Raw genomic sequence first — 21,299 nt, 5'->3', positions numbered from 1 at the left:
ACACTGGGATCTCGAGATCCAGCCAGATGGACTCGATGGGCGCCCATGGGGGGTGGTCGAGGCGCCAAGTGGGGGATTGGTGGGACGGGCTTGATCTCCCGATCGGAAAACATCTCGTCGAGGTGGCTGGCTGGAGGACGATTACGAAACGACCAGCTTTAAAGGGGGGAGTGTAACCGAGGGGTGTGGTTGGGCGAGTCGCCTGAAGGAGTGCAGTTGGAGGGGGCTGCCATGGCCATAAGGCAGCCATGACTTGTTGGTTAATAGCCAGCGACGCAAGGGAAGGGGAGTGAGTATACAGTACTGTACTCCGTTTAGCCAAATATTACAATACATCTTCATCTAATTGAACCTAATATTATGCAAGATTACTATTTCGACTTAGCTGCAGGAGAAAATTCCAAATTACCTTCTCTCCAAGAAACACTCCTCCTCTCCTGTCAAGAAGAACTGAATCCATTGTTTACAGTATTAATCAGATCGGCAGACCCACCCGTTCGCCCACTTGACTATGGATTTTTTAGAGCATCTTAGTGCAAATTAGCGGCAACCAAGTTTGTATTTAGCGCGATTTGAGTTGGCTTTCTTAGTGGCGAACGGGCCAACAGCACGAACCGTATTACGCCCCTTGTCATTGGCAGTCCATAGACTCGATGCTGCCAGTCATCATCATCAAATTCATCAGAATCTGATCTATCGCCTCGCCCCACCGTCAGGGTCTTGCTGTAACCTTTAGAGGGTGTTTTACAGCATTTCCTTTCTTATTTTTTTTCACTCGTGATTTTCACGAAAGGCAAATATCTCCACCATACTCGGCACAAAGAAGCCATGGCATCCATAAGGGTATCTATATGGTTGGTATAGCTTGTGTTATCCGTCCATGACAACCTTCTCCATCGTACTTAGCAAATAACAAAGAAACCCAGATCCGATCCAGTCAAGATTTCGGACCCTTCCGGATATCCTGCAGAGAACTAAGCCCTGAAGAACTAAACCACGGCTCGAGCACTGACGGTCAAAGTCTGGGGCACGGCCGCTCCCGAGGTTGGCTGCTGCGATCCTCCGAGGGATGAATAAAAACGTACCAATCGTAAAATGTAGGACTTCTAAATATCGCCACCATCCGAATAGAATTCCATGTGATTCTGATCCTAAATGGGTTGGAACGATCAGCCGGGTTCAGGAGACGCAACGCCAACTCCCGTCTGTACGCCGTACTGCATCTCTAGCCGTCAGAGACGCCAGCTGAAAGGTGGGGACCCACTGACCGAAAATTCTTTCCTCCCTTCCCTCCGCTTAGAAGCTCAAGTAGTTCTACTACTACTCCGTACATTACGGAGTAATATCAACTTGTGAAAGTTTCGGTCCGTGTGACGGCACAGACAGGTGGAGTCAATTAGTGGAGATGACAAGCGGACCAGACTAGTTCGTCCTACTGTAGTTAGTTCATCTTAGCCCGTCTTGAGTTCGTCTTTCGGTTCGTCTCGGTTCATCATGGTTGGTCTAGTGAGTCGCCTGCCCTCAAAGCCACTCGATCACAAGTTTAGCAGAGCTTGCCATCTTGTTTTGTTCAGAAACTCAGGGTCCGTGGATAGCAAGAAGAGAGTGATCTCATCCAGTCGCCCACCCCTTACGCCCCTGAGCCAAAGCACAAGGCACCGCACCATTGGGGACCCGATGACAATCCTTGTCCGCGTGGGGAACGATCGACAAGCCTCGAAAGGAATGTCCCGAACGACGAATATGGAGCCGCCGTCCCATAGGTCCAACTTGAACGCCAGCTGGATCCAATAGTGGCCATTGTCGCGGAGCAACGGCAAAAAAATCAGAGTCTGTCGCGCCTCCTGGCGCCCCCGTCAAGCCCGGGAAGTACCCCCACTTGCCAAGTAAGATTGATTCTCCGCAATCAATCACAACTATACGGAGTTGTATTTTATGCACAGGACTCCGTACAGGAGGCTTGTTGCTGGACTCGAGACTTTGGCGACTATCCTTCCTGAGGCAGGCGTCCAGCCCGGATGGTAAGAGCAGCAAGATGATCCGAGACATGACCATTATTGGATGGGATGTTACCCCGATAGAGATCGATTATGCGTGTCGAGACGTAGAGTTTTGTCCTTGTGCAACGTGAGCAGGGAGGTGGCCGCTCATAGATCCCTGGATAAAGTGTCAACGCCAGCCTTGAACGTGGGAACCTGGAATTGTGGGAGAGCTTTTCTTGCCCTTTCTAGCAACGATCAGAGCGTCACAAGTCGGGGAAATTATTCCTCAATTGGTCTCCAAGGAAGGCCACAGGAGGAAGGCAAAATAATAAAATTGAAAATAATACGAGACGAGAAAAACAACCGTGCAGTGGACTGGTTGGAATGTGCCAGCCCCCCACCCACCAAGTCGCCCGGCCCACTCGAGCTTGACGTATTCTATGGCTGGACTGCAGCGATCGTCTCGGTGGGTGACACGCTGAGAACATTCTTATCCTGCCAATCTTGTTTGAGGCCATCCTCCGTTCGCTGATTTCTCTTCGTCCGAATTGCTCCAGTTCGTCGTGCGCATGAGTCCTTTTCGTGCGGAGAATATCCGTCTCTCACGTATATAGTCCGCCCGTCGGACAATCCGAATTGCGCCCCTCGATAAACACTGCATCATGGCTCAGTACACGGGTCCTACACACCCTCACGGTCCTCCAAAGCAGTTTGTTCTCTGCTTTGATGGCACGGGCAACAAATTTGCAGGTGATGAATCCGATAGTAATGTGTTGAAAATCTTTCGCGTATGCTCCTGCCTCCTATTCTTGTCCTCGATCTCTTCACCCCAACATAACATGCTAAATAAAGCGACTCCGAAACTATAGATGCTGGATCGTAGCCAGAGCCACCAATATCACTACTACCAACCCGGAATCGGCACCTACGTGACCACCAAATCACTCAGCAGCCATGGTCGCATCCAGCGCATCAAGTCCTGGTACCAAAAGGCCAAGGATTCGGCCATCGGCTCCTCATTCGACGAACATGTCATGGGCGGCTACAAATTCTTGATGCGATACTATTCCCCTGGCGACGAGATTTATTTCATCGGTTTCAGTCGCGGCGCATACATTGCGCGATTCCTGGCCGAGATGTTAGACTATATCGGCCTACTGGAAGCCGGCAACGAAGAGCTCATCCGATTTGCCTGGAAGACCTTTGCGAAATGGCAGCAGCGCGCAGGTGAGCATGAGAGGGAGAAAGATGAGAAGCAAAAACTCTTCGACTATATGAAAGCCTTCCGAGAAACCTTCAGTCGTCCGATTTCGCGCATTCGCTTCATGGGCCTCTTCGATACCGTCAATAGTGTCCCTCGCTTTGAAAATGCCTGGATGCAACGCAGCAAGTTCCCCTATACCGCGCGCAGTTCCGCCAAAGTAATTCGTCACGCCGTCGGCATTGACGAGCGCCGAGCCAAGTTCCGTCAGGATCTCATCTCGGGTCCGAGGCCACATGGTAAAGAGCACAAGCGACACCGCCATCATCTGGATCCGCGCCGTCTGGAGCACCATTTGATGACGCGACATGTCGATGCACACAATCACCTGCACATCCGCCATCAAGACCACCCCCACGAGGTCTGCGCTGAACCGGAGGTCCCTGCCATCACGGTGAATGACAATGGCGAGGTACCTCAGAATGGCGATGTCGACCCCGGCGCACCAGTGCCCACCTTTGAGTTCCCCGGATGGGGTCCCGCTGCTGGAGAGTCATATTACCATGCCCCCCACCACTCATCGAACCAGGGTAGCGAGAGTAACGTAGGCGAAAAGAGCGCCCCGCGCTATCGTGCACCATCCCCACGACGCAACAGTCTCGCTGTGCCAAAGCCCGCCCCCTCGGTCGATGACCTCCAGTCCGTCCGCAGTGGGCAGTCAGGTAACCTATCGATCCAGGTCCCCAGTCAATACTGCGACGAGTCCGAGGATGAGGACGATCAGGACATTCACGAGGTCTGGTTCCCGGGCTGCCACGCTGATATCGGCGGAGGCTGGAAGCTGGAAGGTGGCGAGAAGTGGGCTCTCAGCCACGCACCTCTTGTCTGGATGGTGCAGGAGGCTCAAAAGGCTGGTCTGGAACTAGACGAGCGCAAGATGAAGCAGTTCCAGTGTCTGGAAGAGTTCGATGGTGACTACACACCCATTCAGCAGGATATTACCGCACGCCGACCCAGCCAGTGTGTTGAGAACCACCATGATAACCCTGATGCATTCCGCATCTCGCCCGACGAGAAGGGTCGCTCGGCTGCGAGTCGCGACTTCTGGCACGCACTGAACACGTCCAGCACCAAGGGCTCCTTGCACGACTGCTTGATGTTCAATCAGGGCCTACCACATATGTCGGTCATCTCGTGGCGAATCATGGAATGGCTACCCTTCCGCCGCATGGACTTGCAAGAAGACGGGTCATGGAAGCCGATTTGTTGGCCCCTACCGCGCGGTGAAGTGCGAGATGTGCCACTCGACGCGGAGATCCACGTCTCAGCCATCCGTCGCATGCAAGCCGATCCCAAGTATCGCCCAGGTAACGTTATCGTCGGTGGTGGCGGTCGTGGTGTGCGTATCGCGCCGGAATCGTATGGTATGGGCGAATGGATCGTTCTCAAGAATGAGGGTGATGGTGTTCGCGAGACGTACGTTCGTAAGAGCGTGGCGACGAAGTGTAGGGAGGCACTGGAGCAGAAGCAGAAGAGGGAACACTGTGCGGTGCATTGTACGATGCCTTGAGTCAAGCATGAAGTTTCTGTTTGAGTTTCGCGTTGCGAGGAGATTGTTCACCTTAAATACTTTAATTTATGTACTACATGCATGCCTTCGCCTAAATGCGAATTTGGCAATTTCTTCATCTTGATGAATTTAGTTCCTGGCCTCTTTCCCCATACAATCATCCAACGATTCCCCATCCCCGTCCACGCACTGTGCAGAGTTCTGTAGTCCATATCGCAATCACCCACTTGGCCCATCCCTGCAGCTCCTGGCTGCATGGGCGAATACGATGTAGTAGAACAATGGCACCTCGGTGACCCCGCGTTATTGGGGACGCAGTCTGGTTTCACGACACTTATGGTGGTGGCGGATGCTGGGATCATAGCAAGATCTAATTTCAAAAGTATGAGATGTGAAAGAAGGCTCTGGAAAGAAGTAGAGGGTATTAGATCAGGGCCAAAATATACCCGAGAGACATTTTATAGTCATAATTATAGTCAGTACTGTCTTCAAACCGTCAGCCTCAGCGCTGGCAGTCTCAACTTCAGTTTCCGCTCCTCCGCTGGCACTAAAGTTGTGGGGTCATGGCTTGGGCATCCATGGTTCTGGTCTAGATCCAACGAGTATAACGGTCGCCAAGGCTGAGCACATGTCACCATTTCTCTATGTAATTGGCATGTGCAATGGTATCACACACATATTTCCAGTCAGGCACATGACAGTAGAGCTTAGCTGATCACAGCTAGCCTTCATTTCTTATTAGCTTCCTTCTACATTGATCCCGCGATGTACCGCGTTCAAAGTATAAACCAAACCCAAGCTTTTCGGATGAAATTGGACCAGTTCTGGAGATATTAAGAATACTATTAGATTCTCAATAAGTATGGAGATAGATTATCAGTAGAATTCCATACTAAATTATTGGAAAATAGTCCCGGGTATGATTGGATCTCATTAAACAGTTGTGAATAGTTGTAGGACCTCGCCGAGACACTTGAACCACGGGCCAGCTCAAGCCACCGACATACATCGAACAAGCTCCTGCTCCAATACTCAGATTGTGATTGAGTCCACCTGAAAATAGCCTTAGACGGTTCATTGGACCACTATTAGAATGATGCTTGGCTCTGCAACGGTCTCCTCGAGATTTTATGAAACAATGTGATTTCACAAAGAAACCCCCTTCTCGGCTTTGACTACAAAGGATTTTCCAATTCCGAAGCAACGGTTCATTGATGATTCATGGATTAAATATAGAACGAAGAAACTGAATCAAAGGATCTATTTGCTCGGACAAGAACTCCGTCGGACATCATTTGCATGTGAAGGTCACCACTCGGTGGATGCACCCATTACTCGACGCAGTTTCAATAGACTCCGGATACCTGCAGGGCTCTCGGATATCAGCAATATTGCGATAATCTGCGACCGATGATGGATTGTATTGGTGGAGGGCTGCTATATCCGTCTTGCATGAGGAAGTGATACAGTGACAGTTTAAAGGTCTGGACCGAAGCTAGAGACAAGATCCAACTCGATATGCTTCAACTTTCTCTGTTGAAAGGTCTTTCAAGATAGGTTTAAAATCGTCTTCTTTATTTTTCAGGTACCATCTTCTAATCTACTATTTAACTCGAATTTGAGAGGATAAATATGAGATTTTGTCGGGGTGTACAGTCCTACTCTGCGACCTTTCTATAGAGAGTATCCAGTGGAATACAAAATAAAATGGACAGAAATAGAGAATTTCCATATTGGTAACAAGCCAGATATATTCAATATGAACGAATATCTTTATTCAATAGTTGACAGCCTAAAGGAGCATCAAGTGCAAGGCTTGTCAGGGTCTTGGTCTGGGCCTTGGCTCCGTTTCGCCGCAACCTTTTTTTTCCCGCTCATCTTTGACCTCACCATTCTCACTTTCTTTCCCCGCCTACACTCTTTTACGTTTATCAAACGTTGCCCTCTTTCTCGAAGCTTGGCCGGTCCAAGGTTCTTGACTTTTCCCTCTCGTCTCTACATGATGCGCCCAGCGTAAATCTCAACCACTCCTTTTTCCCTTTTCTTCTTTCACCACTTTCCCCCCCTCTCCGTCTCCCTCTTCGCCTTCCTTCACCCCCTTTTTTTCCAACGCCACCACGATCGATCGCCTCATTCGCAACAGCCATGGACGGGTCACCCCGACCTGAAACCATGCGCTCCTCTCACTCTGACTCCAAAGACCCCACCGGGCCCAACTCCGGAGGTGCCCCGGAACGAGCACCCAAGGAGGACGTCATGATCACTCTGTCGCTCTCTCGCGAACCTCCGGCTCCTCCTCGGACCCGATCCCCTTTAGCCCGATCGCATCTCCGCTCAAGATCACTGGTGGGAATCCCCGGAATGCCTTCGATGACGCGCGCCTACTCTTCCCCAGGGCTGGACTCTCGTGGACGATATATCTTCGTCAACGGCCGCGGGGTGCCCGCGCCTCAACCCACCATCGACTACGCAAAGCGATCCACGCCCTTGCAGATGCGCAGCGACGATCACATCGAGACCCGCCTGGGGTCGCTGAACATTTCCGAGACTATCTCTGAAAACGCCGAGCTCGAGACCCTGCCGCGATCTCCCTCCTCCCAGTCGGGCTCCTCGCCAGTCTTGATGCCGCAGAATTACCCGCGCATCGGTCGCCTGCGTTCCACCTCGCCTCTTCACGTCCAGCAGCCCATCAACAGTCCCCCGTCGATCCATACCTCTCCTACCCTCGGCGGTCGATACAATGAGGCCTACCCGGTTCATTCAGCCTCCTCTACTTCCTCCGTGCCATCGACCCCGACCAGTCTCCGCTCGCGCAGCCCCAGTATCTCGTCCCTGGAGACTATTCCCGACATCCCTGACGGTGAAGCTGAGGCACTCGAGGAAGAGCGAATTGCAGAGCTGAAGGCTGCTGCAGACGCGGCCGACGCAGCAAGCTCTGCCAACCGACGACGCGGCGCATCCGACATTGCTACACCCTCTAGCTCCTTTGGCAATGTTCGTGGCGGAGCCAGTGTGTACGCTCCACGGAGTGACAAGCGCAAGCGATGGAGTGTCTGCGGCGCGGAGCGCCGACAGGACCTTGACCTGGAGACCATCTGGGAAGACTGAGCAGGCTTCACAATAGGCTTCGTCAAAGCTCTGCACACCCAGATCTCAGCTACAATTGTTGCCACGTCCAGCCTATCTCCGAGCGGCCTCTCCTCTACATTCAGAGTGCTTCACAAGGTCGCAGCATTATCCTTTCTCACAACCCTCGAACCTACTACACATCTACCTTTTATCCGACGACGTACATACCACCCAGCCATCTACTCATCTTTGCAAAGCGATATCATCACACGAAAAGGAGTTTCGTTATGGGTGGCGCTAGTGCTTTTTTGTTTCTGTCTTTGCGGCGCGACGGGGTGGGCCAGGCGTTTAGCTTCTCATCTATCCATTATGCTGGGCATAATTCATTTTGTTTTGTACCATCAACACTGGTTTTTACGGTCCATCTGTTTCTCTGCTTTTCATGTTTCCCTGCTCGATACCATCATCCCAGTGTATCTTATTTTCTGACTTTTTTTGCTTATGCTACGCTCCGCAGTCTAGCACCCAGACTCGGACTTGAATGAAGATGCTATCCTTGAAACGATTCTATTCAGTAATATGCCCTCTGTAGACTAAAATAATTGGCCACCTATACTTTAATCTCAATGAAGGTGATAAAGTGGCAGACTAAATGTCCCAAACTCTATCAACAACGGCCAAGCCCATAGATCTAACGCCAGCCAATCATCCGCGCACCGGGTCCCCCCACCTTCTATCAACGACCGCGGTCCTGGAAACTTATCCTCTTCGCTTGTCGTCTCGGGTACAGCATAGAACTAAGCCCGGAAACGGTGCTTTTACAGTGCAGATCTCCACTTGGACATCTCCCTCGCCGCGCCATGTCTACCAAGCCCCACGTCGGCATCATCGGCGCCGGCTTGTCAGGCTTGCGCTGCGCCGATATTCTTCTCCAAAACGGCGCGCGAGTGACTATCCTCGAAGCTCGGGATCGCATTGGTGGGCGTGTAGGTTTCTCCCCGCTATCCGCGATGTACAGTATTTGCTTCATGGAAGGTTTCAGTGATAGCGAGTCGTGGATAATGAAGGATGTGGTTTTGCTAATCTTCGTTTCGTTGCTTAGGTTCACCAGGAGGAGGTTGGTGGTCATTTGGTGGATCTGTATGTTTTTATCCTTTCCACTCATTTCCCATTTAATTGGATCTCTTTTTTGTATTTTTGTCGTCTGACTTGAGACTAATCGAGACACTAGAGGTCCAAATTGGATTCATGGCACGGGTACAAATCCAATCTTGTCTATTGCGAACGCGACGCAGACAGTCGCGCATGACCCGGAAGGGCGGAATATCGCGATCTCGCGCGATGGACAGCTCCTTGGTGAGGATGCTGTAACTAAAGCTTCGGAGTTCATGTGGGCGACTATCGAGCAGGCCTTTGAGTATAGCAGTCAGCATGGCGATACTATTCCTCCCGAGCGGAGTTTGTATGACTTCTTCGTGGAAAAGCTGGAGCAGACTGATTTCTCTGAGGAGGAGAAACAGCTTTGTCTGGACTCTTGTAAGCTCTGGGGTGCTTATGTGGGTGATCCTATTGAGCGACAGAGTTTGAAGTTTTTCTGCTTAGAGGAATGTATTGATGGAGGTGCGTACATTTTCTGTTCCAGGAAAGGACGATGAGATACGTCTTCGGTATATTGTGTGCTCACATGTACTCGCAGATAACTATTTCGTCGCATCGACTTATAAACGGATTCTGGAGTACATCTCCAGGGCTGCACTATCACAAGCAGATATCCGACTCAAGCAGGCTGTCGTGAGCATTGATGCTCCGCTACGCGGCAATGGGCAGTCTCAGCATCAAATCACCGTATTCACTGCTACAGGTGATCGCTTCACCTTCGACGAGGTTGTTGTCACCTGTCCAATGGGTTGGTTGAAACGGAACACGCAGGCATTCTCCCCGTCTCTTCCAGATCGACTACGCGACGCCATCCAAAGCATATCCTACGGCCGACTGGAGAAGGTCTACGTAACATTTCCACGAGCCTTTTGGCATACCGATTTGAATACAAACACCAACGATCAGCACGGGTCAACATCTGCCAAAAATCCCGTATTCGCCCAATTCCTCGAACCTTCCTACGCAAATCACCCCGATGGCCTTGAATGGAACCAAGAATGTCTATCGCTCTCTATATTGCCGAGTCCATGTAACCAACCAACCCTTCTCTTCTACACCTACGGGCCCTGTTCAACGCACATCGTCGAGCAAATCGCGTCACTAGACCCGAGCTCATCACAATACCGACAAATCCTGGTCAATTTCTTCGTACCTTTCTACTCCAGGTTACCAGGGTACGACGCTTCTTCACCCGACTGTATCCCAACTGCAATCTTGGCAACCCGCTGGCAAAGGGACCCCTACGCGGGTAATGGATCTTATTGCAATTTTCAGGTCGGTCTTACACAGGCTGATAAGGATATTGAGGTACTTCGTTGTGGGGCAGGTGTTGGAACTGAGAGGGGGCTTTGGTTTGCGGGTGAGCATACGGCGCCGTTTGAGGCTTTGGGGACGACGACTGGGGCTTATTTGAGTGGGGGAGAGGGCTGCGGTGCAGATTTGTGGGAGGCTTGGGTTAGGTACAGTTGGTGTGGGTGGTGATCCTGTTTTAGGTCAGTAAGGCTCTGTACTTTGTTCTTGTCATTGGCGATTGGTCTGTATGCATGGATAGGTCTACTTCTTCATTTGCCTTGTTCTTGAAGACTTATGCCTATATTTAATCAGGTGTCTTGGCTCGAAGATTTCACACCCGTAGGAACACCTAGCTGTTTTGGGGTATGGGCTACACTGTTCCTACGGATTTGCTTCAGACTCAACTTTGTAGATGGGCGAGCTAGTAATACATTCCCGATAAATATATACCACATCATCGTCGAATGGAACCTTTATGCCCCATTAATGCTTAACCCTACACGAACAATTAAGGTTGAGTCGGGTATTACGGGGCAATAACTTTAAAAAAAAAGGTAAGAAGATCAGAAAATAGACAACCTCTTAACCTCTTGCATAGCTAAGAGATTCCCATCGCACGAACATACCATTACGACCATCCAGATCCAAGTGGGTCCACACACATCCAATCAACCAATCAATCCTTGTCAGTCGTCAAAATCCTCTAGTCCCCTCTTATATCCACAATTCTCCAAACTTTCCATCCGCCCACTTGGCCTACACGTCAAGGACTCGGGTAGCGGCCGGCTGGCCCAATGGCAAGGCGCTTGACTACGAATCAAGAGATTGCAGGTTCGACCCCTGCGTCGGTCAATTTTTTGGCTTTTATTAAATGTTTGAGGGGGTTGGTTGGGTTATCTTTTTGCTTAGGAATCTGATTGTGGTCGAGGTTAGTTTTGAATGTTCAGATGGGAAGGAAATTTCATGTAAAGTTTGAGTGGCAGTATAATGGACGGTTAAATGGAGAACTAGGACTCGTGCATCAGCTTCGTATAGATGGGGGCAAGAGGATAATTCAAAAAGTACTATGCTAGTTCTAACTTGAAAATCAGTGCAACCTGCACAGGTAATCTAATGGCTTCCTGAGTGGACTATGCTCGATCAGGGTCTATGTATAATGGCACTGGGTTAGAACGTGTATAGGGCTAAGCCTGCGAGGGGCACATGTTATGGTGACATCCCGGCAATAACAACCATCCAAGATACAATCGATAATTAGATCAATATAATTACTCCTCTAAAATGTAGATATTTGAAAATGGTCGTAACTAGGATTTCATTCCAGGATTAGTAGATCTACACCGGGAGTTATCTCCCGCAATCCGCACCCCGCCGTCAGACACATCACTTCCTTCAACCCACAGCTCAGACGACTATAGGGCCAAATTCACTCAGACCACAGGGAGGGAACACCCGAATCAAGCAAAGGAGTACAGGAGAGACATGAAAGGGCAAGGTCCTTGACAGGATGACAGACAGACCTTGGAAACAAGGGATTCGATTCATGTGGTTCACGTGACAGATGTGGCAAAGACCGCTTGCAAGCACACATCGCGAAAAGTCATGAAGACAAGATGACAAAGAAAAAAAAAAGGTGAAAGTGGACAAAGGAAATAGACAAAGACAAGGGGGGAATTGGTGATTGGTATATGACATTGACCTTGACAAATGGGTTCCCACAGGGCTATTTTAGTGCTCCTTTATCAGGTCTTATCGCCATGCCCCTTGACTGAGGGATAGAAGACCCTGGACACAGTCCAAGTCATCTTCTTGACTGCCGCCGGCACCGCCGGCCATGAACGCTGATACTTCTGCACTCAGATCGGGCCCTGATTTACCCTGGACCCCGGATGGGTATTGTCGGTTGCGTTTGCTACCGGACATGATGCCGAGGCCGCTTTTGCGGTTGGCATCACGCAGAACGGGTCGCGGGACGTGTGAGGTAGTACGCCGACGGGCTTGTGTGGAGCGAGTGCCTGGGACCCAATTCTCCTTGTCGGAATCACCGGGATCGAGCTCGAGATCTTGCTTGCCAGACTTTGATGTCATGTTCTTGGACAGTTTGGAGACTTGATAGGGGGATCCCCGATTCCGCTCCGTCTCTAACCTGCCCAGGGATGACACGGCCCGAGAGAGCTTTCGCCTTTTCTCTCCCATTGATTGAGAGATCGGCGTGCGAGCCGAGTCGGCATGCACCGAGACCAGGCTGTGCCGTTGCGATGCACTCCGGGTCAAAGAGCGCTGGCTGCGTGACTGGAAGAGACCGGGGGAAGAAGTGGGGGCTTTTTGAGAGGACATTGGAGTGGACAGGGCACTTCGTGCATCCGTGTCAAAGGCAGACTCCCAGTTTCGAGGGTCGCGAGAGCGACCGAAGACTCGATCGTTCTCGGCCATGCCGGCCCGCGGCGTGGCCGGGAAGATAGCACTGCTGCTGCGACGCAAGCCTGAGATCTTCGGCCGACGTACAGAGAACATGGCTACGCGGTTCTTGGACGGGGAAGGTTCGTTCTCGCCACGGATCACAGCTTTGCCATCCGAGGACATGGCGATGCGCAGAGAGTTCCGACCCTTGGGCGGCGACGGTGTCATCTCATCCTCCTTCCGCACCATGGCCTCGCCATCAAAGGATAGTGACAGGCGCAGTGAAGGTGGTGACTTGACCGGCGTGGTATGTGTGTGCACCGCGGGCTGCTCGCTCGCTACTTCTCCCCGAATATCCGACATGGACCGTTTTCGCTTGGGTACTTGCAGCGATGACTCCTCCGGTGATACCTCATTCAGGGTTTGTTGTGAATTCGCACCATAAAACTCCTCCTGCGTGGTTGGCGGGGTCTCTTCAATAACCTCCGTGGCCACACTAGTCTGCGTACTCTGCAACACCGGTTCCATCTCATCTCTGTCGCCCATTATCGGATCAGACTCATCAGACAACTGCAACAGATCCCCACCCCAGGATTTTGGTCGTGAATCCTCCGGTCGGTCCTGACTCTCAACCTGCTCTGCCCCACTCGACGACCCCGGTTCCGCGGACGCGTTATCATCACTCGCTGGGTGACCCGACGAGTCGGACATACTTGAGCGCGGTGCAAGCAGCTCGTGCGGTTGGAGAGGTTTCAATTTCCTCCTGTCGTTCTGGCGGCGATTCTGGAACCAAATCTATTTCAAGGCAAGAAAATTATTAGCCGGACGGCGGGAAGATTGTGGACGCTCCAAGTCTTGGCATCGCGTACCTGGACCTCTTTCTCGCCCAGCGAGACGCGATTCACAATATGTGTGCGGGCAACCTTGTCCGGCTTTGGATTGATTTGGTACTCGGCTTCTAGGATGGCATGGTCCTCCGGGCTATTGTCGAACGTGGGTTGTGGTGGTTAGTTTTTGGGTGCTTTCAACGACGCGTATCGGCCCATTTGCACTAATGACCCAAAGAACCAAAAAAAACATACCTCGTCCGACGCCGCTTTTGACGAGCGAGCAACTTGTTGTCGACTCGTGGAGGTAAGTTCTGTGTCAGGGTTTTCTGGGAGTGTACCAAGAAAGCGTAGGTCAAGGCATTGGAGTCTGCGGCCGGTAGTGACGGTGAGGACGAGGCCGCCACTGAAAGCTCCGGGTCGGACATGGTCGAATTGGACTATGAGTGCATTGGGGGGGGAAAACAAGTCCGTTTAGAGAAAGATCAAGATGGTGAGTATTGTGGAGTAGAATAGGAATCGAGAAGAGAAGAAAAGTTGGGATGAGGCTGGAAAAGCGAGTATGCAGAGAGGGCCGTGAGAAATCGCGTCGCGATGTGGACGCGGAGGGTAGCAAGAACGTGGCCCGCGCTAGTCACGACGTGCACCCGCGAAGTACCTGTGACTTGCACCGTGCTCGGAGACGCGATTATGATTTTTTATTTTTTTATTCTAGTTCTATAGAGTGTGTAACATTTGTAAATTCAGTATTTGATTTTGTCTCTGACTAGAATACTTGATTTTTTCTCCTAACTATGAACGCGTGCTTCTATCCATACAGTCTCGGAGGTAATTCGGGATCCCCACTCTGGAGTACGCCTGGTATGGCCGATGGGGCCCTCGCGTGTCTGCACGTGTGGTGGAATGTGTGAGATCTGAGGAATTCCAGTGAATCTCTAGGGGTGTTTCTACTGTTTATTTCCAGGGGTGGTGATTTTAATGGTGTCTCTAGTCCTTTCTTTAGCTATGGCCAAGTGCTGACGAGGTGGCTCAATTGACCCAAACGCGCCTCGACACGTCTTCACGTGACCGCCACGAGGGTCCTGTCACGTGGGAGATGGGATATTGTATACTTGGAGAATCCAAGATGAGACCAAAACTGTCCAGTCATCACTAATACCAATTAAATAAAACGCCAGAACCACGACCTACAAGCCCTGTCTCTCATAGATGGATAAATATAATCCAGTCAGAATCGTAAGCTTGTAAATTGCCACCTTGGCTCCTCAACTTCGACATCTAAGCGAGGGGCATCGGGCACCGGCATGCCCGCGGGGTTTCCTAGGCCACTTGGCCAGCATAGCCGAAGGTAGCAAGCCAATTACCGGGTTCTAGAAACGTTCTATGCCGGGATACAGTCAGACTAAAATGACGCTAGTAATATGCAAATATCCCAAGAAATGCAACCGAGGATACTATATCCTTGCCTCGATTGCGGGGGTTGAACGGTTCGGCACACCGGGGACGGATTGAGGGTGTCGGGCCACACGCCTCGTCAGTCAATCGCCCACTGTGATAGGCGGATCCTCCGAAAACCTCCCCGTGGAGAGGGACCGGTCACAACCCCCGGATTCTGCATTCTTTTCCAATTTCACCTCTTTTTACTTTCCAGCCCCGGTCGGTTACTAGCAGGGATCTTGGGCAGAGTCTTTTCTTTTCTACCTTTCCGATTGACTGCTCCCCGCTTTCGTGGGCCCGGTGGTCTCAGCATCTGCAGTATTAAAGGACCATGATCGTGCTGCATCGGGCGTACCCACGTAGTGGTGTAGACTAAGTTGGGTTTTCCCACAGTAGAACCCCATTCATTATTCCTAGAGAGATATCAGCTCGACATTCTCTCGTGATGGGCCGTTTCTATACGATTGGGGTCGCCACGTTGGCGGCAACCGGGTCATTTCTGTTTGGATATGACAGTGGAGTGATGACCGACGTGATAGCATCGCCCAATTTCTTGCAGTATTTCAATACCACGCAGACATCGTCCATTATCGGTGCGATCAATAGTACCTTCTCCGGTGGAGGTAAGTCTTGATACTGCTATTCCCATGAATCTGCGTGTGCCTCCTTCTTACCACGTCCGGTATGTACATTCTAGCCGTCATCGGGGCCTTGCAAGGTGGCTTGACAATGGATCGCTTTGGCCGCAAATTCACAATTCAAATGGGCGCATTCATATGTCTCATCGGCGCCACTCTTCAGGCATCGGCACGGAACTTGGCGATGATCCTGGTGGGTCGCATCTTGGCAGGATGGGCCGTCGGGCTCATGTCCATGTCGGTCCCGGTCTATCAGGCCGAGTTTGCTCATCCAAAGTCCCGTGGCTTGATCGTGGGGTTGGCACAGCAAATGATTGGAGTTGGTTTCATTGTCAGCACGTAAGAATTGCAACACCCGTGAATCCTGCAGAGATGCCATGGCATAGGGCTATCCGAGGATAACAGCTGATCCGGACGAGAATACAGATGGATAGGATATGGATCTCTCCACGCATCAGACTCTAGCCAATTCCAGTGGCGCTTCCCGTTGGCCTTTCAGGTTGTTCCGGCATTGGTGTTGGTCGTTGGAATGATCTTCCTGCCCGAGTCTCCACGGTATCTCATTGAGAAGGGAAGATATTCAGAGGGGAAGCGGGTGCTCCACAAGTTGCACTTTGACGGTACCAATGAGGATTGGATTGAGGCAGAGTACAGTGAGATCTGCCGGACTATCGAAGCCGAGCAGTCTGTGGCTGCGCAGGGCTGGATGCCCATGTTCACCGTTCCTCAATGGCGGACTCGGATGCTGTTCGTTGCGAATGCCCTCGGGCGAGAAGTGAAAGAAACACGGGCTAACTGTTCCTTCAGTCACGGACTTGCGGTCCAAGCTTTCACCCAAATGACCGGTATTAACGTGATTGGGTACTATCAAACAATCATGTACAAGGCGCTCGGTTTCACGGGGAGCCGCAACACGCTCGTCGCGGGCCTCTACAACTGCGTGGGCCCAATATCGAACCTCATCTTCATCGTCTTCATCCTCGACCGCGTCGGTCGCCGCAAGCCGCTGCTCTTCGGTACGGTAGGCATCTCGCTGGCGCTGATCTGCGAGGCAGTGTTAAACTCGCAGAATCCGGATGGTCAACGCATCGGATACAGTATTGGCGGGGTCTTTTTCCTTTTCGCCGTATCGGTGATATTCTCTCTTTCATATGGGCCCGTTGGTTGGTAAGTGTTCTCTGAAACCGTTTTGCCCGCCTTGCTTCCGGTACGGCGCGACCCGGACTGACAAAAAGGGGGTTGCAGGGTGTATATGGCAGAAGTAATGCCGATGCAGATTCGAGGCAAGGGCAACGCCTTCGCGGTCGGAATCGGAAACTGGGCAGTGAGTACGCTGTGGAATCAGGTATCGCCCATCGCATTGGGGAAACTTCAATGGAAGTTTTATTTTGTCTTCGTAGCCTGGAGTCAGTGTCTCATCCCTGCGTGTGTTGTAAGTTTTCGCGCTAACTTTCGTCCAGATCTGTGCGTGTCGCTCCCGGTTATCTACTTTTATTTTCCAGAGACGAAACAGAAGACACTTGAAGAGATTGACCAGCTGTTTGATCGAGTACTGGAACGAATCCCCGAAGAAGGTAATGTGGTGCATCCACGGTCGGAGAAGGAGGAGGCGGGGGTGCTGAACATCGAGAACGCCGGATTTATCCATGGCTAGATAGTTCAATATTAGAAGCTGATCCAGATCTCAGTGTTTTTGCTGGTGTGGATCTCCACAAAATCACAAATAAACTAAAGCAGTGGAGAACTCGGTAGCAGTGGGGGGCGGGGGTGGAGTCGAAGAGAGAGGCAAGGATCTAAAGTTCGGGACTCATAGTCCAAGTCAGTATGGTAGAGCCTGACAGCCTGACACCATCCACCACGTCGTTCTTCATCCTTTATCTGTCGCACAACTCCAAGGAAACACCAAGCCAACCAACAGACCAACAGACTCCGACCCGAACAATCATACGACGCGGCACCTTACAATGTCGTTCAGTGACATCGTTCCACAAGCCCACAGGCCCAGCCCAGAAACTCTCCAAGAAAACGGGCAATCCAGCCGATCAAAATTCCCAGCCGCTAGCTACTTGGCCCGCCCATCCCTTTGAGCGCCACTCGCTTCGATTGGTCCCCCAGCGACAAGGGAGGGGGAAGGACCATAATCCCCATGAGTCCATGATTCTTCCAATGAATCCTCATCGCTGAATCGTGTTCTCCACAGGCGAGCTCTCCCCGCTTTGACAGGTCGATCATCAGTTCTGCTCTCCTTGAACACGGGCGCGAGGGTTTTTAATTATTAACGTCGGCTGTCTTGGCTGACTCGCACGTCACACTCTCTGGGATTTTCGTTTAGATTCCTTTTTTCTGTTCTTGAACTCCCCAGGCCACGCTGTTCAAGTGCCCTGTCGCCTCCTGCATCTTTTCATCCTCCCCCCTCTCCGGTTAGGCTCCGTACTGGGCATCTCCTCACCCGCAGTTGATTACTCGGTGGCTCGGGAAGCCGCGTCGAGCACTGGGGTCGAGGAGTTCATCTTTTCACTAGTCGGCTGTCGCTCATCAGAAGACACCACACAGCGGCGATGGGAGAAGACAGCAGTTTAAAGAAGAGCCACATGGCCATCGTCTTGGGGATCGGACTAGGCGTGGTGCTGCTGATCGTTTTGAGCTTAATGTAAGCACTTTGCTGACTGGTTTGACCTCATATCGTGGAAGAATAATCTCATTCTGGATACACTAAACGCTGCTCAATCTTGACTTCCCCTCTTTTTCTTTCATTGCTTATCTTTGGTTTATGCCCCGGTTCGGGTTACACAAATTATGATACTGACTCTCCTAGTCTAACGATCCTCATCAACCGGCGTGATCGCCGGGCATTTTTGCGGTCGAGGAAAAATCCAGACGAGCGCTTGCGTAGTCTCGATGCTGTATCACCGACTCGCACGTTGGAGCAGTGGTGGACCACCACGAAGGGCACGCTGGGTCTTTCCGAAGCCGTGGACGGTCAATTTGTCTGGTAAGACCTCGAAACCTTTGGATGGCAGACATCGTGTTTCCTTGATGACTGACAAAAGTATTCAGTGCTGTTTGCTTGGAGCAAGTAAATCGCTCCGAAGAAATCCGCGAGTTGCGATGTTTGCATGTCTTTCATCGAGAGTGCCTTGAAAAGTGGTTCTTGGGAGACCACTATAACTGTCCATTATGTCACCGGGCGTATTATGTGCCAGAGCATCCGCCGCGAAATGACTATGTATGGATGGTATGACCTTCTGGAACTCGGTCTGCGAAGACTTTTGGCGTGGAGGTATTCTTGGCTGTCTGTTTGGATGGAATCGTGCCCGGTGTTTATTACATACCCCCATTTATCGCCAATATTAATGACTTGACGAGTTGAAGATACACATAGACTCTTGCGTAGATCAAGGATCATCTTTCCTTGTTCATGGTGCAAAACCATTCGCCAGCGGAAAGTATTCGGAGCTAAAGTCCCAGCTGTTGTAATTCGACCAGTTCAAGAAGCTGGATAGTTCGGACGTGACATCATGCACCATTTCCGGATGGACAGGTTGTGGATCGAGTACTTGGTCCAAGATGCGAGACAAGTTCTTCTCAGCTTCTTTGCAAGTGCGATAATTGCCATGCCCAGGTCGCGCAATCCAAGAAAGCATCGAGATGAACACGCTCAAGTTGCGAACTAGCTCGGCGCGAGGGAGAACCACGTTGTGTGGACCGGGTTTGTGAGACTGATGTAAGAGTTCGAGCAGAAGAACACCTGAGCTTGGGACGCCGTATGTAAGGGCCTATTCGTCAATTAGTAAAAATAGCACCTCAACCTTGATGGCAAGAGAAAAAGTAAACGTACAATCCAAGAGTAATGCCGATCAAGATCCACCATCGGATTGCGCATAGTAGTGATGCTGTTCACAATACTCAGGACCTGGCGTGAGATGTCACAGAGCGACTCTTGCCCGGTATTTGTGTGCTTGATCAAAGCTCGCTGAAGCAGGAAACAAGTGTACAAATAGTTGAGATAGAGGTAAACCAGAGTCAACCATCCGTGGTGGAAATCATCTCTTGCCCTTCGATCGTACCGGAGGTGGTCTGGAGTAGACTCCCACACTGCACGTACACCTTCACGAATTTCACTATTGATGAAGCGTTGGTTAGACTTTGAAAGACGATCAACTCGTACAAATTCCGAATTTCCGCCACTCACTTGCACTTTTGAATCAAATCACGCGGTTCATGACACCCCAATGCGATCTCCAGTGTCCTTTCCCTAAAGACAGACAGTTGGAATCGGATTCGTCCCGTTGACATTCGGTGGCGAATCCCATTTGTACTCCATCCTGCGCTGTCAAGCTCGGAGATAGCTTGGTTCAGAGCCTCGCCCCCTTCTACAAGGGCTTCATCACTTAGATCCAAAGGAGGAGTTAATGTGCAATATCGGTAGTTCAATAGGGGTGGCCGGCCAACGAAAGTAGCCATCATCTTGTCCATGTAAAATGCCGACGTAAAGCAGCACCGACGCCATTGACGAAGGAAGAAAGGACAATCATCCGAGGTTTCGGTGTCGACATGCAGGCCAGCTGCATATATGGTAGCTGTGAGGTCGCCGAGTCGACGCCATGCTTGATAGCCTAAAGTCCAATATCAGTTTCGATCGTTGTCTTTCATGGAAGGAGAAGACGCACTCGAATCTCCGTATAGCTGTGTTCGTAGCATGACATCGTTATATTGCAGATATGCCAGCATTTCATTGGCTGCAGAGGCCTGGTCACAAAAGTTGAGGCAAATAGTACTGGCCACAGTGACTTGCTCTAATAGTCGATCTTTCGCCCCTGGATCGTCCCCCTCGGTAACTGCAGGGTCGTTCTCGGGGGTGATCACTAGTTGCTGACCACACAGAGTAAAAATATTTCCAAGTGCTTCCCAACGAAAATTGCGTCCTGTGAATGAACTGCAATATTCCTTGATAGTCATAGACTGATGCGTTTTCAATGCTCGCGAGGAATTTTGGAAGATCTGAGTGGCTAGACTCTGCAGTTGGGGCATCAAATCGTTGGTGTTGAAACCGCCAAAGATCTCGTCAATAGAGTCCATGATTGCGACCACAACCATCTTAGGTACAACCACATTCCATGACCGTAGGTAAAACTTGTCAACAAGCTTGCGCCGGTCTTTGAGATTATAAAGGAAAAGCAGGACCTCAGCTCCGGACTGGACCCGATCTGGTTCCACTACCAAAACTGGGCATGACTCCACATTCTCGTCTTGCTCAAATGCAATCTCGTTGCGATGCTCTGCTAGAACGGCGGTGAAGCTCGTGGAGCCCATGTAGCCTGGTAGTGCAGATGGCGGCTCTAAGGGCGCATATAAACGCCCGCCATGTAAAGAACCTGAGCCTGGGCTCGAAGCACTGATATGGATGGTTAATTTCATTTCATCAAAATTCCCGCGGTTTAACGCATGCTTACTTGGAAGTTGGCTGACTAGTCAGTCTTCTCGACGGCGCCATACTTGGATTCGAACCGGTTTGATCCGAGCCCCTCCGGCGGGTCATCGGGGCTGGATGGTAGAAACATTTATCGGTGATCCTCTTTGCCGTGCATCTACGGCAAACGGGTCGTTCATGGTCGCAACGCTGTTTCGACCGCCGACACGGCTCGCATGACTGCAGCGTGCCGTTTCGACGAGTAGCTGGAGACTGCGACCGGCGATCGTCAGTGGTACGCATTTCTTGAGAAC

The 21,299-nt window shown here is 51.0% G+C and overlaps 7 protein-coding genes across 7 annotated transcripts; 5 read left to right on the top strand and 2 right to left on the bottom strand.

Moving 5' to 3' along the window:
• Window positions 1-2,644: 2,644 nt before the first annotated feature.
• N7496_001349 (T6SS phospholipase effector Tle1-like catalytic domain-containing protein) lies at window positions 2,645-4,753 on the top strand (the record flags this gene model as incomplete). Its single annotated transcript, XM_056694280.1, has 2 exons — window positions 2,645-2,770; window positions 2,852-4,753. 2 exons carry the CDS (start codon window positions 2,645-2,647, stop codon window positions 4,751-4,753), a joined length of 2,028 nt encoding a protein of 675 aa, XP_056561009.1.
• Window positions 4,754-6,898: 2,145 nt separating this feature from the next.
• On the top strand, window positions 6,899-7,861 carry N7496_001348 (uncharacterized protein; the record flags this gene model as incomplete). The annotated part of the gene is made up of 1 exon (XM_056694279.1): window positions 6,899-7,861. One exon carries the CDS (start codon window positions 6,899-6,901, stop codon window positions 7,859-7,861), a length of 963 nt encoding a protein of 320 aa, XP_056561008.1.
• Window positions 7,862-8,682: 821 nt separating this feature from the next.
• N7496_001347 (flavin monoamine oxidase family protein) lies at window positions 8,683-10,462 on the top strand (the record flags this gene model as incomplete). Its single annotated transcript, XM_056694278.1, has 4 exons — window positions 8,683-8,808; window positions 8,925-8,962; window positions 9,054-9,442; window positions 9,465-10,462. 4 exons carry the CDS (start codon window positions 8,683-8,685, stop codon window positions 10,460-10,462), a joined length of 1,551 nt encoding a protein of 516 aa, XP_056561007.1.
• Window positions 10,463-12,022: 1,560 nt separating this feature from the next.
• Window positions 12,023-13,928, bottom strand: N7496_001346 (homeobox domain-containing protein; the record flags this gene model as incomplete). The annotated part of the gene is made up of 3 exons (XM_056694277.1): window positions 12,023-13,468; window positions 13,543-13,654; window positions 13,756-13,928. The coding sequence occupies 3 exons, from the start codon at window positions 13,926-13,928 to the stop codon at window positions 12,023-12,025; spliced, it is 1,731 nt and encodes a 576-aa protein (XP_056561006.1).
• A 1,454-nt stretch (window positions 13,929-15,382) lies between these two features.
• Window positions 15,383-17,229, top strand: N7496_001345 (sugar porter family MFS transporter; the record flags this gene model as incomplete). The annotated part of the gene is made up of 5 exons (XM_056694276.1): window positions 15,383-15,560; window positions 15,635-15,914; window positions 16,002-16,742; window positions 16,821-16,981; window positions 17,036-17,229. 5 exons carry the CDS (start codon window positions 15,383-15,385, stop codon window positions 17,227-17,229), a joined length of 1,554 nt encoding a protein of 517 aa, XP_056561005.1.
• A 904-nt stretch (window positions 17,230-18,133) lies between these two features.
• On the top strand, window positions 18,134-18,816 carry N7496_001344 (putative RING finger domain protein; the record flags this gene model as incomplete). The annotated part of the gene is made up of 3 exons (XM_056694275.1): window positions 18,134-18,225; window positions 18,391-18,567; window positions 18,633-18,816. 3 exons carry the CDS (start codon window positions 18,134-18,136, stop codon window positions 18,814-18,816), a joined length of 453 nt encoding a protein of 150 aa, XP_056561004.1.
• Window positions 18,817-18,991: 175 nt separating this feature from the next.
• On the bottom strand, window positions 18,992-21,288 carry N7496_001343 (putative C6 transcription factor; the record flags this gene model as incomplete). The annotated part of the gene is made up of 5 exons (XM_056694274.1): window positions 18,992-19,351; window positions 19,414-19,696; window positions 19,768-20,191; window positions 20,246-20,970; window positions 21,029-21,288. The coding sequence occupies 5 exons, from the start codon at window positions 21,286-21,288 to the stop codon at window positions 18,992-18,994; spliced, it is 2,052 nt and encodes a 683-aa protein (XP_056561003.1).
• Window positions 21,289-21,299: the final 11 nt, after the last annotated feature.

Source organism: Penicillium cataractarum (genome assembly GCF_028827025.1).
Source record: "Penicillium cataractarum strain IBT 29864 chromosome Unknown utg000001l, whole genome shotgun sequence".
NCBI classification, from domain to species: domain Eukaryota; kingdom Fungi; phylum Ascomycota; class Eurotiomycetes; order Eurotiales; family Aspergillaceae; genus Penicillium; species Penicillium cataractarum.
This window is presented reverse-complemented; position numbering and strand designations above follow the sequence as displayed.